This window comes from Onychostoma macrolepis, chromosome 24, assembly GCF_012432095.1.
Source record: "Onychostoma macrolepis isolate SWU-2019 chromosome 24, ASM1243209v1, whole genome shotgun sequence".
NCBI classification, from domain to species: Eukaryota; Metazoa; Chordata; class Actinopteri; order Cypriniformes; family Cyprinidae; genus Onychostoma; species Onychostoma macrolepis.
In genome coordinates this window covers 15,498,160-15,512,973 of record NC_081178.1, presented here as the reverse complement: position 1 = coordinate 15,512,973, position 14,814 = coordinate 15,498,160, and the positions used below count along the sequence as shown (strand labels likewise).

The 14,814-nt window shown below is 36.4% G+C and overlaps 1 protein-coding gene across 1 annotated transcript; it reads right to left on the bottom strand.

The window, feature by feature from the left end:
- Positions 1-9,469: 9,469 nt before the first annotated feature.
- xkr9 (XK, Kell blood group complex subunit-related family, member 9) lies at positions 9,470-13,937 on the bottom strand. Its single transcript, XM_058764661.1, has 4 exons — positions 13,883-13,937; positions 12,490-12,900; positions 11,664-11,851; positions 9,470-10,991 (listed from the first exon to the last, which is right to left on the bottom strand). Exons 2-4 carry the CDS (start codon positions 12,783-12,785, stop codon positions 10,360-10,362), a joined length of 1,116 nt encoding a protein of 371 aa, XP_058620644.1. The 5' UTR covers positions 12,786-12,900; positions 13,883-13,937; the 3' UTR covers positions 9,470-10,359.
- Between the last annotated feature and the right edge of the window lie 877 nt (positions 13,938-14,814).

The window sequence follows — 14,814 nt, the reverse complement described above, 5'->3', positions numbered from 1 at the left end:
AATTTGGGATTTTCCTTAGTTGTCAGTTATAATCATCAAAATTAAAATAAATAAACATTTGAAATATATCAGTCTGTGTGTAATGAATGAATATAATATACAAGTTTCACTTTTTGAATGGAATTAGTGAAATAAATCAACTTTTTGATGATATTCTAATTATATGACCAGCACCTGTAGTATTCGAAAATAGAATTAGTATGTCCCAAATCATAGTATTTTTAAAAAAGTATGCCAAAGATTCCCGGATGGTCTACTACTTCTGGTTAGAATTCGAAGTGCAGATCGATGCACACTCTAACGGCTAATATTGCCCACAACACATTGCGCGGTGGACGAGGATTCGATTAGAACTACAAACACGCATAAAAAGTGTTAAAAAACTACAAACATGGCAGATATGTGCAACCGACGGACAGGTAGAGAAAGGGACTTAAGTGATAAATAATCAGTGTCTAACCTGATGAAAAAATATTTATTTAATGGTATCCACGTTATATTTCATCTGCAGCAACACTGTGAACTTTTATAATGACACGTTTGGTCATTAACTTTGAAATACATCATTAGGAAATCAAATTAAATTAAATGTGGATGATGTTAACTGTGACAAGATGATTGACAGGGCAGTTTAAACAGTTACAGGATGCACGTAACTAAGCAACAGAGCGTCCGTTAAAGACGCAGCTATGACGAAGTAGTATGTCCCAAAGCCTGCCTACTATTCTGCTACATACTCAAAAGTATGTACTTTTTCTTCACAAAAAGAGTACATACTTTTAGGGCATAGTATAAGTAGGCGAATTGGGACGCAGCACATGATAGATGACAGAAGAGTCGCCAACAAGTAATATTTACAAAAAATTGAAAATTTCGGCGAGGCTGTCAGTTCACCCCGGGGGGGAAACACTTGGAGTTAGGACTAGGGTGTGTCTTCTAAGGTCGAGGTGGGTGGGACACAGGGCGCACCCTAGGTTGCCAAAAAAAAACCTACAAATAATATTTTATTGAATCGTAACCAATTTGCTTACAAATATTAGTTTGAAATTAACTAAACAAATTGTACAAAAACTGTTTCAAACAAAACAAGAAAAAAAAAATGGTGTCAAATTGGCCTTTTGTCAGATTGGTTCCTAGCTCCAGTGCAGAACTCTGGGCGGGACAGATCAGCTATATGCCCACAGTGCAGTGTGTTATAGTCTGCATCCAGGAAACCTGTAAGCACTTGGGCAATTAGGGAGAGTCTGCCCTTACAGGACAGGGAAGCTCTGCTGCAGCCCTCTGGGCAGGACGGTGAGCAATGGACCAAGAGCGCAGCTTTGCACATTGCACACCTTGGCCACCTAGAAAATTTGGGTGAGGCTTAGTGCTGGGTGGTATACCGGTTCATACCGAATACCGATGTTTATTTTTCTTATGATATGAATTTTTAAAATACCGCAATACCTGTGTTATTTAAATAACGTTCGGAACACGACGTTGTTTGAGAGGGTCTCTTTTTACTATTGCATTGTGGCAAGAACACAGCTGTATGTTACTAAGTGTGAAAGTTCTGAAGCTGTAGAACGTGATAACAGAAGAACTCATCCACAATATCCACCGCCCGCTGTCATCAGCTCCCGCGTCTCACACACACGAGCATGACTTTAGCACTATATTTAGCAACTTTCAGACCCTTTTAGCGGCTTTTTTCCATAGAATATACAAACATTTTTGGATAAACATTAGCTATGGTTCAGTTGGAAGATCTCGCCAGTGCTGCCCCGCGAGCGCGAGATCTGACTCTCCCGGTGCAGTGTCGCCTCTCTCAGTGTCTGTTCTGTGCAGCGAGCGGCAGAGAACCAGCGCATTCAGTTGGCTGTACCGCCGCAGACTCGTCAGTAAACGAGTACAAAACAGCGTTTACAAGCACTTGCCGCTAACTGACTGTTTGGGATTATAAATATGAGCATATTTCGTCTGTTAATATTATGCACTTTTTTTTTTGTTTATTTTTTAGTTTGTTACTCAGACGCACGCTGCATAGCCGCTCTTTAGTGTAATGTTAGATGCATGTTGATTTTATCAGACGATGTCGCGATTATAAATGAGAGTGACTCCTGGTTAACATGTATTAATGGGTCGTGTTTAGTCACTATTTAGTGTGGAATTTTTCTACAATATTCGCTCATCATGACAGTAAAATAGGGCATTCTAAGTCAATCTACTGCAGTTTTTCCTCTCTCAATCAGTAGAAAATGTGGTTAACACCCGGTCACGCATGAAAAAAAAAAAATACCGTCATTTACCGTGAAACCAGTATAATTTTGAAAAATACTGTGATATAAATTTTTGGTCATACCGCCCAGCACTAGTGAGGCTGTCAGCTCACCCCAGGGGAAACACTTGGAGTTAGGACTAGGGTGTGTCCTGTAAGGTCGTGGTGGGTGGGACACAGGGCACACCCTAGGTTGCCAAAAAAACCAACAAAATCTTTTAAAAAAAAAGAAAGAAAATCCCAACCAATTTGAAAAAAAAAAAATAGAATTTGAAATTAACTAAACAAATTGTACAGAAATTGTTTCAAACAACGAAGCAATAAATAAATTGACCTTTTGTCGGATTGGTTCCTAGCTTCGGTGTAGAACTCTGGGCGGGACAGATCAGTCTGTTATAGTCTGCATCCAGGAAACCTGTAAGCACCTGTGCAATTAGGGAGAGGCCGCCCTTACAGGACAGGGAAGCTCTGCTGCAGCCCTCTGGGCGGGACGGTGAGCAATGGACCAAGAGCGCAGCTTTGCGCATTGCACACTTTGGCCCCCTGGAAAATTTGGGCGAGGCTGTCAGCTCACCCCAGGGGAAACACTTGGAGTTAGGACTAGGGTGTGTCCTGTAAGGTTGTGGTGGGTGGGACACAGGGCGCACCCTAGGTTGGCAACAAAATAAAAAGACAAAAAATAAGCAACTAAGCAAATTGTACAAAAACGTTTTTAATCAACAAAGCAAAAAATAAAATAAAAAATCTGTGGCAAATTGGCCTTTATGTCAGATTCGGTGCGGAACTCTGGGCGGGACAGATCAGCTACGTGCCCATAGTGCAGTCTGTTATAGTCTGCATCCAGGAAACCTATAAGCACCTGTGCAATAAGGAACAGGAAACACTTGGGAAACAGTTAGGACTAGGGTGTGTCCTGTAAGGTTGTGGTGGGTGGGACACAGGGCACACCCTAGGTTGCCCTCTAGACCCCTCTCTATCTGCCTCGCCCTCGCTCCTCCCTGGCCACCTCTCCTCCAGGAGTCCCCCTGGACCTCCAGAACAAGACATCTGCCCGTGCACCATGTGAACTTGGGCCTCCCACTGTTAAGCCTGGGTTCCTGACTCAACCAACCGCAGCCTCTAGAGAACCACGCCACTGGTCAACCCCAGAGCGATCCCCGTATCAACTTTTGCCGGCCTCGCCTCAGATTCCAGGGTCCACTGGGGGCCCTGCCACCCTTCCTCACCCACCTCCATCTCTCGGGGCCACCTCTTCCCCACGGGCCCTGGTCCTCTCACCCCGTATTGAACCTTGACCCAGAATCAGGTCATCTGTAAGTCATTTAGCACCTGGTTCTCAACATAATTTGTGCTGCGCATCCAGAGAGGGGTGGCGTTCATTCATCAGCACTGCGGTCCGGTCACAAACGGCTTTCCTCATCGGCGCCCAGAGGCACCGGCTATGCCAGGCCAATCGAAGCACTACGGCGCTAATATCATTACTTTTAGGGAGGATTCTATTTTAGAGGCATTCAGTCATAATCTCACAGAGCGCAACCTAGGTTGCCAAATAACAACAAAAAGAAAAAAAGGAAAGGAAAATATCAACCAATTTGCTAACCAATGCGAATTTGAAATCAACTAAGCAAAAAAATCTATGTGAAAAAAATATTGAAAATTTCAAACAACAAATTAAAAAGAATCCAAAAAACATAATTTAGATAATAACAAAGCAGAGAAAGAAAAAAAAGTTAAATAACAAAGCAAAACTAATGCCCACAAACCAAAAAAAAAGTAAGTCTTTCTACACTGGATGCGACAAAGCGATCGTTGCTAATCATAAGGCATCAGTTTACTGTCAGGGATTTGTCGTGTCGTGCTGCATCACTAATTATAATGGGTTTGATTGTCTTTATTACAGGGTAAATTATTACAGTTTTTTTTGTTTGTTAGTACTAGGGTCAGGGTTGGTGCAGCAAATTACCAACTAATAAGATTTAAAATTAACTTAAGCAACACTAATCCACAAAAAAAAAGATGTTTTTAAAACAACTGACAAAACCAATTGAACAAAAAAAGCAATAAATGTTAGGCCTACACAAAGGTCCATTTACAATGCACCAACAATGTTTGTCAGGTTTTGTCTGATCAATGTGTTACCCCTTGTTGGCGTTGGTCACTGCTCACCAAATGAACGTTGAATCAACATTTGTCGGGTCTTGGAATGTCTGAGACGTGACATACTCTACCTGGTCAGCGTTGGTCTGTCTCTATCGACGTGGTGTGAATTCGCTTTAATAGTACATGTGCGCCCATCAGGTTCTATACTGCAAAAGAAATTTAAAATAAAAAAAATACTATAAATCATTAAAAATTTAATTAAATTAAATTCTGATCATTACTTGATGTATAAGATTTATTTATCAGCAAAAGGAGGCTAATGACCTGGCAATTGTTACTGTTATACTTTAGACCCCGATAAAGGTGCAGTACATGATTTCTGTGAAACACTGTTGACTCCCCTTACTGTTCTACCCCCAAATTCACAAACACGTCATGCAACACAAACAAACATCGTTTCCATGATCAGCTCCAAGCAAGCGTCCTATAAAACTTGATGAACCAAGATAAACAAATTAATTACGAAAATTGCTTACTGAATTTAAAAAAAGAAAAGAAATATCAAATTAATAATAATAATAAAAAAAGTCATTTACTTCAAATCCTTTTTAATCTCGGCCAGACAATATAGGCTACATCAAAAGGCCCTATCTCTCATTCTTTAATGTTTACAAATGCCCACATTAAACTTGAGATAATACAGAAGTAGCAATAATGAAAATTAATTGCAAACATAGCCACAAGCAGCAATTATTGGGGTCCAAGCACAAATGGCTTGTGTGGACAACAATGTCTTTTTTCAAATTATATAAATAAAAGTCTTTAGATGTTTTTGTAAGTTTTATTCTATGTACTATATTTTAAGAGATAAATAATATTGTGTCTTCCTTTTATTACTTACAAGCATGTTTCATTTTGGAGATCACAGATTTCTTTGCAAACTGATTACACTTAGACTAGGCTTTATTACACTTTGTTAAACTATAATGAATTGTATGCATTTTTACTTCAAATCAATCTATTAAAACATTTACATGGATTTAAAACTATGAGATCTGAAATTATTTGTGACAAAAGTGTCAATTACACAGCATTTTATTTAAATCTACTCAGGCAGTAGGCCTATCAACAATTTCATTTACAACTTGCATGTACAAGATCAATAAATCAATATAAAATGTAATGGCTGTCCTGCTTTTTACATGGCTTCATATCATAACAGTGGTCTTGTAAAATATCTGTGGACGTATACAAACACTGATTTGAGTCAATTTTTTTTATTACCTGAAAAGAAAAGAACCTCCAAGTTTTGCCACCTACTGGACTAGTGAATCTTTCTCTCTCACATGCTAGCAGGAATAGGAGACCCAAAAATATAAATAAATAAACAAATAAATAAAATTGCTGTTTATTTACACACCCTCAAGCCAAGATGTGACTTTCTTTCTTCAGTAAAAGAGTAAATAAAATTTTAGCTGAAACCATGATCTGGTCCTTGGTGAGTCATAAAATTCAAAATCCTCACTATACAGTATATTGAGCTCTTATGAAGCGAAACAATCTTTCCGTGTAAAAAATTAACATTTATTAGGCCTTACCTGTGACGTTCATCCATAGCCTCACGCTCATATACACACAACGGTTGTTATGCTTCTTTATATTTCATTATTGCTGTGTTTCTGTTTGAACTTGCATAAAGCGAAAAAAAACTTTCTGTAATTTTGACATTTAAGAAAGAAATAAAAAAAAATAAAAAAACTTCAATGCCAGATTTCAACTTTCGGTCGCAGATTCGTCAGTTCCGAAACTTTAGCACTAATGTTAATCATCAATAATCATTATTATTGTTATGATTTAAAAATAAAAGTATTAAAATAACATCAAATAAAGACTAAAATAAAGGATTTTGTTACCTTTAACAGCAGGAGTGTGTTAAAAAAAAAAAGTAGAAGAAACCTCAAGCCATATATCCTTCTTGTTGTTAACGTTACCTTACATATAACGTTACTTAGAACTGCGTATTCAAATCAATATTGAAGAGATTGTAGTCACATGTAGTCACTAAGAGTCACTAATTATTATAACGCTTTCATTATTGAAATGGCTTAATAATTAATAATTGAACAAATAACTGAAGCTGTCTACACTGTATAATAAATGAATCTCTTACATGTACAGTCAGAGTTCAGTCAGAGGGCGCCTGCACTAAACAAAACGATGATTTATCTGAAAGCCTCTGATTGGCCAATTTCATTCATAAGCTCAACAGAATCGTATGTGATTAGCTATAATAATGTGCAACTCTGTACAAACGCGTGAAAAGAAATAGCCTATGCCACATTTAATAAATGCCTCCAGACACTTTTCAGTTCATTTTAATTTGCGATAAATTTTAAACTGCTAAAATCAGTGTAATTATACAGTTTTGTTTTGTATTATAGTACCACCTAGTGTCCGGTGCATGTGGGGGTGCCTGGGTTTTAGGAACATCACACCAATTTTGAGATCTCTGCAACTTTTGAATGACTTTTTAGACACTCTTAGAGCAAAACAGTACAAATACAATAAATAAATAAATAGTCTTGAACCCCTAATTATTTTCTGTATGAATTAAATTGGTTAAAACTGGAAGAGAGAAAAAAAGACTCAATGGTGAAGAGAAAGCACCATGTCCTTTTTTCATTTTTTTTTTTTTTTTTTTTTTTTGCTGTGTGTGAATTAAATATCCGAAAAATGTCCAAATACCTTTCAGGGCCACTGTATGTGTGCATCAGTGGCAGCTGCTGGTCTTTCAAAGAGGGGAAGCTCATTTTCGGCCTACATCATAAAAATTGTCCATTTATTTATACGTAAATTCTGCCCTACCTTCCTTTTCAAGAAAATGCTCTGTGACCCTGTCGTACCAACTAGGCGTCTTTTCCAGTGACTCTAGCCTAGCCTACTGTATGTATGAATGAATGAACAAACAATCTAAAAAAAAAAAGATATTAAACTCGACGGAGGAAATGTGAGAATTAGGTTAAACTGAAACAAGGAATGTGGTGTAGGCCTATAATAGGGTTGTCACGATACCATAAAAATGTCTGACGATACTATACCAGCTTAATTTATAATTCAATTCTACAAAATGAATCAAAATTTCATAAATAAATAGATGTAAGTGAAAACAGACAATATTATTCTCTGAATACTTAATTAATGTGAATGAATGACTGGCTATTGTTATCCATGAAATGATCTAAACAAAACTCATCTTAGCACTGCACAGAAGCTGCATGAAGTGACATTTAGATGTGGCATTTATTCATTTAGACTGTATTTATAATTGCATAAATAATGTTATGAGATTAATGTTTTAAATACTAAATTCTGAATATAGAAATATGTTGGAAAATAATGTAATATGCCTACTTTTAGATGGGAAACTTAAAAACGGCCAGCAGGTGGCAGAAGTTCGTGATTGAATCACTGAGTCATTCAAACGATTCTTTCAAAACGGCTGAATCCTGTAGGAGCGAATCAAATGACTGTTTTTATGAATGGTTCAGTGAATCAGTGATTCACCCAAATCAACGCGGATTTGGATTCGAACACAAACGAAACAAAAACAGCACTCTTGCTCGTGTCGTATTGCCTAAGTGTCAGGAGCATTTTTTGCTCGCATATCTTAATTTCCGAGTTAGCAGCATGTATATTAAAACATAACATTATAAATGAATAAAAAAATATATATAATGATTGATAAGAACCAAGTGCAAACCCGCGATGGGACTGAGCTCCAATAGCTTCAGCGTCAGCGACTTTTTATAGTACAAAATCGCTGTCGATCAAAAGGAGATGCAGTCTTTCGACAGACCCTCCAATCATCACACAGAAGCCCGGAGTCCAGGCACGCCCACTCCTCCATTCAACCCCAGAGACGCTGAGCGTCCGTGGGCGGGACATAATCGCAGCATTTATCCAATGACCGTCTAGTTTCGAAGCACTGAAAAAAACTGTTCAAAGCAGTCCCATTGAAGTAAATGGACGCTAGGGTTCAACGGGGAAATGCACTGACGCTACGGGAATGTATGAGAAGGAAATCGAGTCAGCGACCTGCTATATGTAGCTGATTCTGAACGAACTCGTCTTAGACATGAATGTGTTCTAACGCATTTTTAGTCAATAAAATGTTAACACAATAGTACATATTTGACCATTATTTTTTTGACATTATAGGGGAAGCCGAGCTTCCCTTGCAGTCTTAAAGAAATCCCCACTGGTGTGCATGTATACATGAGAAAATCAAAGAAGGCCTGCAGCCTGCAGAGCAGTACTCATGTTTATTTGAAAGGCTCCTACCGTTGAGTAAATCTACAGTCTGTCTGCATGGTGAGCTCACCGCCTCAGCACAGATGTTCACTGAACGGCACACTGAGGAAATGCTGTGACCGCTTCTCTATTTTAATCCTCTCTCTCTTTATCTTAGCTCTTTTTTCTTCTTCTTTCAATCTCGCCTCACTCCACTGGCTTGCACAATATTTTGCTGGTAGTCAAAACACAATTGGATTGGTTTATTATCTTTCAATTAGCTCTGAAACAGGCAATCTGCATGATCTCTCAGCCTTTCTGGGTCTCTGTAGACTCTGTAGAGATTATAAGGGTCAAAGTTCACACATCTTTCTGCTTTAGTTAGACATACATATTCACGACACGTGAAGGACATTTTTAAACTAATGTTGCAATAAATTATTAGTGTTAATTACAATACCAGCCTTTTTCCTTTTTTTTCTTTTTTTGTAGTTGTAAAATTTATGTAGAATTAAATGTTTTTGTAGCCTACTGTTTTGTTTTTACCTGGTATCATGGACGGCAGCCGAATAAAAAAAGTCATTGCTTTATTACAAAATGTTTTAAATCTCAGCTCATGTTTTAACAAGTCTCCATGATGCCAACAAAACCTGATAAGGCAGTATTTACTTAATTCAGAATATTTGTGTAAAACAACAGTGCCATCTTGTGTTATTTTTGTGGTAGTGATTGAACTCCTAACAGAAAACTGACCAGAAGCAGGGTGCGATTTATGGTTTGTGAGGAATTATGCTAGCATTCAAAAGTCTGGGGTCAGTAAGATTTTTTTTTTAAGAAATGAATGTTTTTATTCACAAAGGATGCATTGATCAAATGATCAAAGTGACAGTAAGAACATTTATAATGTTCTGTTGATCTTTATATTTATCAAATTATCCTGAAAAAAACACAGTTTCAACAAAAATATAAGGCCATACAATTATTTTCAACACTGATAATAATAAGAAATGTTTCTTAAGCACAAATCAGCAAATTAGAATTATTTCATCAAAAATCATGTGACACCGAAGACTGGAGTAATGATAAAACTCAGCTTTGCCAGCACAGGAATAAATTACATTTTAAAATATATAAAAATTTAAATTTTATGAATATTTAAAAAATTATTCATTTAATATTTTTGATCAAATTCATAATGCCTTGGTGAGCAGCATGTATTCACTGTTAAGCTTCATTTAAAAAAATCTTATGACCCCAAACTTTTTATGATCATTTACACATAAAAAAACCTTTCAGTAACCACAAACTTAAAGTAGGAATGCATATTATAACTTCTTGCTAAACAATTGTCAACAGTTGCATTGATTTGAGGAGTTACCCGACATCCTCCATTCAAGCCCTTTTGACAAAAATCACAAGTTCTGTCATTATTCATCACTTTAGGACTGTAAACTGGACATATGGGAGAGGGTGACATAAACTGAAGGCAAAAATTGGCAGTAGAAAGCTTGTTCATAATTTTTACAAGTTCAATGAAACCTTTAAGCTTCAACATTTCATACCTGTAAAATCAGATATCATACCTTCCTTAGCAGCTTTCAGACAAGTTATAACGTTTTAAACATAGATCCTTCACACTTTATCAGTTCCAACATAAATATCTATAAATATGTACCTTTTTGTTAATCAAGTTCATTAGTTTATGAGCGAGACTATATTTGCAAAAAACACTGTAAACGTGTTGTTTTTGGCTCATGTTCCATTCCATCTATTTCGTCCATTCCATCTGCTCTGTCAGTTCCACGAGGGTGCAGGAGGCTGTAATAGAGTCCCAGAAAACCCAGGCCCATTGAATTTGACACTAATATAAAAAATATAATAGGCAGGAAGTAGTCAGGTTGTTTAGTTTCCCGTTTGAGCAGAAACAATAAAATGGGTGCAGCAAGGTTGTGACACACATTGAAAATGTAATACAGTGTCATGTGAACTCTGGTGTTCTTTCCTTTAATGTTAAAGAAGGTAAAGATGAGAATAACTCCAACAATGGCTCGATAAAGATGTTCAAGGGCTCGTGAAGTGCAGAAGCTGGTCTCCTCCAAGAATGCCCAGACGGTTCCCAACAGCCATATGCAGGCCATTGTTACAATACTGAAGGGGGTCAGCATGATGAAGAGCGTGAGGCTGAGGATTCGAGGGGTGATGGTGAAGACTTTGTAGGACAGATATACGACTGTTGGGATTCCAGAACGCATGTTGTTAAGGTAAGTTAGAGATTGCCGTAAACAGCGATGATAGTTTACCGTGGCCCAGGCTATGGTGAGAAAAGACAGGGCCATGCTGATGTCTAAAAAAAGAGAGAGAGATTTAAAAAAAATAAATAAATAAAAACATTTACAATCATATTTAGGTACAAAGTGGCCCCCAAAAACTTTATAAGGCACACTTAAAAATATCACTGCATTTTTACAAGCACTATCAAGCAATAATTTTAATAAAAATTATTATTATTTTTTTTTGCTACTATCTGCTATTATTATGACTTAAAATGTAATAAAAACTTACACTACCATTCAAACGTTTGTGGTTGGTAAGATTTTTAAAAACAGTATTATTGTGAAATATTATTACAATTTAAAATAACTGTTTTTTACGCAGACTTTTCAGCAGTTATTCCAGTCTTAAGTATCTCCAGAAGTCATTCTTAACACTTCTTATGATTATCAATTTTGTAAACAGCTGCCTAATATTTTTGTGGAAAGCATGAGACTTTGTCAGGATTCTTTGATGAATAGAAAGTTTAAAAGAACTGCATTTATTTTAAATTGTTATAAAATGCGTCAATGTCAGTTCTGCTCATTTTACGCTACAACTATTAATTTCTTTAAAAATAAAAAGTCTTACCAACCCCAAACTTTTGAATGGTAGCATATTTGCCATAATTCTTATTCTTCTGATAAATCATTGCTAGATTTACGTGCAGATGTGCATGTAATGATTGTATCTGTACAGGACTCACATTGCAGATTAGAGCGATGGTTGTACTCCAGTATGATATACGTCTGCAGAATGAGTTGAGGAATGCTCTCCAGGAACGTCTCAAACATGCGGAGCATGCTAACATCGGTAGCAAGACCGATAATATGGGACTGCTCCCCCTGTCTCGAACGCAGGGCATTAAAACTCTTCTTCAGGAGCTGGAGATACCTTACAATAACAGATAGGCCAAAAATAGATAAATAAAAATAATTAATTAATGAGTATCCCAACCAAATGTATGAATGTTACATTTTCATTTGCTTTCCTCCTTATTTTAAAGCATGGGTTCTCAACTCTGGCCCTCAAGGTCCACTTGCAGAATTTAGCTTCAACTCTAATCAAATACACCTGAACAGGCAGGTGAGTTTGATCAAGGCTGGAGCTAAACTCTGCAGGAGACTGGACCCCAAGGGCTAGAGTTGGGTACACCTGCTTAAAAGAGACATTTCTTAATTTAATATAAGAGACAAGTCTTAATTCTTTTTCAGCCTTATGTTGTTACAAACCTGCATGACTTTCTTTATTCTGTGACACACAAAAGCAGAAAAAAAAATGCATCAGTTTCTTTTCCACATTAAAAGTCAAATGTTTTGGACCCCATGCACTGACTTTCATTGCTATGGACAAAAACCTTTTTTTGTTTTCTTTCCCCCACAGAATAAAGAAAGTCACACAGGTTTGGAATGACATGAGGGTAAGTAAACGATGACAGATTTTTTATTTTGGATGAACTATCATTTTAATATTTAAAATATTAGGTCCACACATTTCAAATCGATTCAAATGATAAATTAGCATGACATTACCTTGTAAAAATGCCTATCTGCAGTACATGTATCCCGATCAGATGGCAAGTGGACAGACCCTTGTCATCTTCTTCATAATTTTCCTTGTCATCTTTGAACCATGCATAGCTGAATGCCTGTATGCATACAGATCCAACCAGAACAAACACAAGAGTCAGTATGGCCCAGGTGAGATGTCCACTTCTGAAGTACTGCACAGATAACATTAAGTCTGATCCAGTGTCTCCTAAATGAAAAAGGAGTCCAAAAACTGTGTAGAGCCACCGAAACCAGGTATATTTATCTCCGGAGGTCATGATTATGATTTATGGCATTTGATGAACACTTATGGCAGAATTGTCTTGTTAATGACAGACATTTGGTTCCTTTAGACCAGAACTGCTGGTTGTTCTCGTCATGTCTTTATCCAACCTGTAATGAATAATAGAACAGATGGACATCAATACATTGCAGAATGATTTACAGCATGCATTTGTGAATTTATAAATTAATTTTTTATTGATACATTTCTTCAAGCGTTCATTACTTTCATGTTATATGAATGTGTTTATACTATCTATTTACGTTCTGGACTTTGTCCAGTACAAGTGACTGCACAAAGAATGATTACTGATTACGTAATGTGTACAAAATGTGCACACATTTTCAAAAACAATTGCCTATTTAATAATAGCCCCACATTTTCACTTGCACCGCTATAAAAGAAAAAAGAAAAAAGGATAGGACAATATTTGGCTGAGATACAGCTGAGGGTGCAAAAAACTCTAAATATTGAGAAAATTGCCTTTAAAATTGTCCAAATTAAGTTCTTAGCAATACCTATTACTAATCTAAAATTAAGTTTTGATATATTTATGGTGGGAAATTTACAAAATATCTTCATGGAAAATGATCTTTACTTAATATCCTAATCATTTTTGGCATAAAAGAAAAATCAATAATTTTGACCCAAACAATGTATTGTTGGCTATTGCTACAAATATACCCGTGCTACTAATGACTGGTTTTTGGTCCATATATATATATATATATATATATATATATGAACTTAAGACACTGTCTTAGCATAGAGGCTAAGTTTATGCAACTGGCCCCAGGTCTATGTGCAATTTACATAATAAATGCAACATGTTATTATGTACTATTTTAAAGAAAACATCCTGAAAGTACATAGATCAAGTACTTACTGTTTTCGTGTTGTAAAGTAAATTTGACATCGGGACAAAATTCATTTGCTAAGTTTCAGTGAGCGATGATGATACAGTATGCTATTGTTTTGAGATAAGCCATAAACTGTCACTTCACAATGCTCCCGGTGTAATATTAATTTACATTTACTCTCAGTAACTGTCAGGAAATGTTCAAATTGTTAGAAGTAACATTCGGAACTTACCAGAGTTTCCATTCTTCTGCTTGTTCATATCAGCGGTGACGATGAGTCTCTGGTTTAGACCATATGATTTCTCATAATTCATATGACAGAGCAAACCACTCCCTTTCTGAACTAAACCTAGAGTTACTGTGTGAAGTAATACACACCCAAATTACTTCTATAGATTATGCAAGGGCTGAACCAATGAGTAAATACAGCAATCATTCATTCCCTGACAGGTTGAATACAGAAGAAATGTCTTTCATTCTCACACCTATAATACACGCAGGTTTCAGTCTCCTCAGCCTTCCTATTCTTTCAAACCAGGAAATAACCTAGCATTCTGGTCATTGCTGAGATCCTAATCTGAAACTACTACTTAACTACCATCTAACCACAAGCTGGCAAAGAGCTGTGTTTATGTGTGTTTAGCTGTTGTTAGTGTGAACAAAAAATGAAACAGAAAATGCCTGTTTTGGTATGCTGCTTTACGGGTTTTACAGAATGAAACAGAGTTACGAATAACTGTACTTCATGTTATAAAGTCTTTGGGGTCATTGCGTCTCTTTCGGTTAATTACATTCTCTTTGGTTTGTCATTAAAATCTAGTTTTCTCCATTTTTATTCTTGTTTAAGCACTTGATTCACTTGATTCACACCACAACACCATCTTACATTAGCAGGGCATTCACAATTAATGTTTGATCTCAGTTTGAAAACTAATTTTTATGAAAAGAATGAATAAAATATAGTCAGCCTATTAGAATGATTTCTGAAGGATCATGTGACACTGAAGACTGGTGTAATAGCTGCTGAAAATTCAGCTTCGCATCACAGGAATACATTTCTTTCTTTTTTTTAAATATATTAAAATAGAAAAAAAATGTAATAATATTTTACAATATTACTGTTTTACTGTTTTTTTATCAAATAAATGCAGCATTGCTGAGAAA

Excerpts from the sequence above, each read along its gene's own strand:
- xkr9 (XM_058764661.1), bottom strand. The coding sequence starts at position 12,785 with ATGACCTCCGGAGATAAATATACCTGGTTTCGGTGGCTCTACACAGTT. Across the intron at positions 11,852-12,489 it reads CAGATAGGCATTTTTACAAG|GTATCTCCAGCTCCTGAAGA; the intron begins GTAATGTCATGC and ends TGTTATTGTAAG. Across the intron at positions 10,992-11,663 it reads CCATCGCTCTAATCTGCAAT|ACATCAGCATGGCCCTGTCT; the intron begins GTGAGTCCTGTA and ends CTCTTTTTTTAG.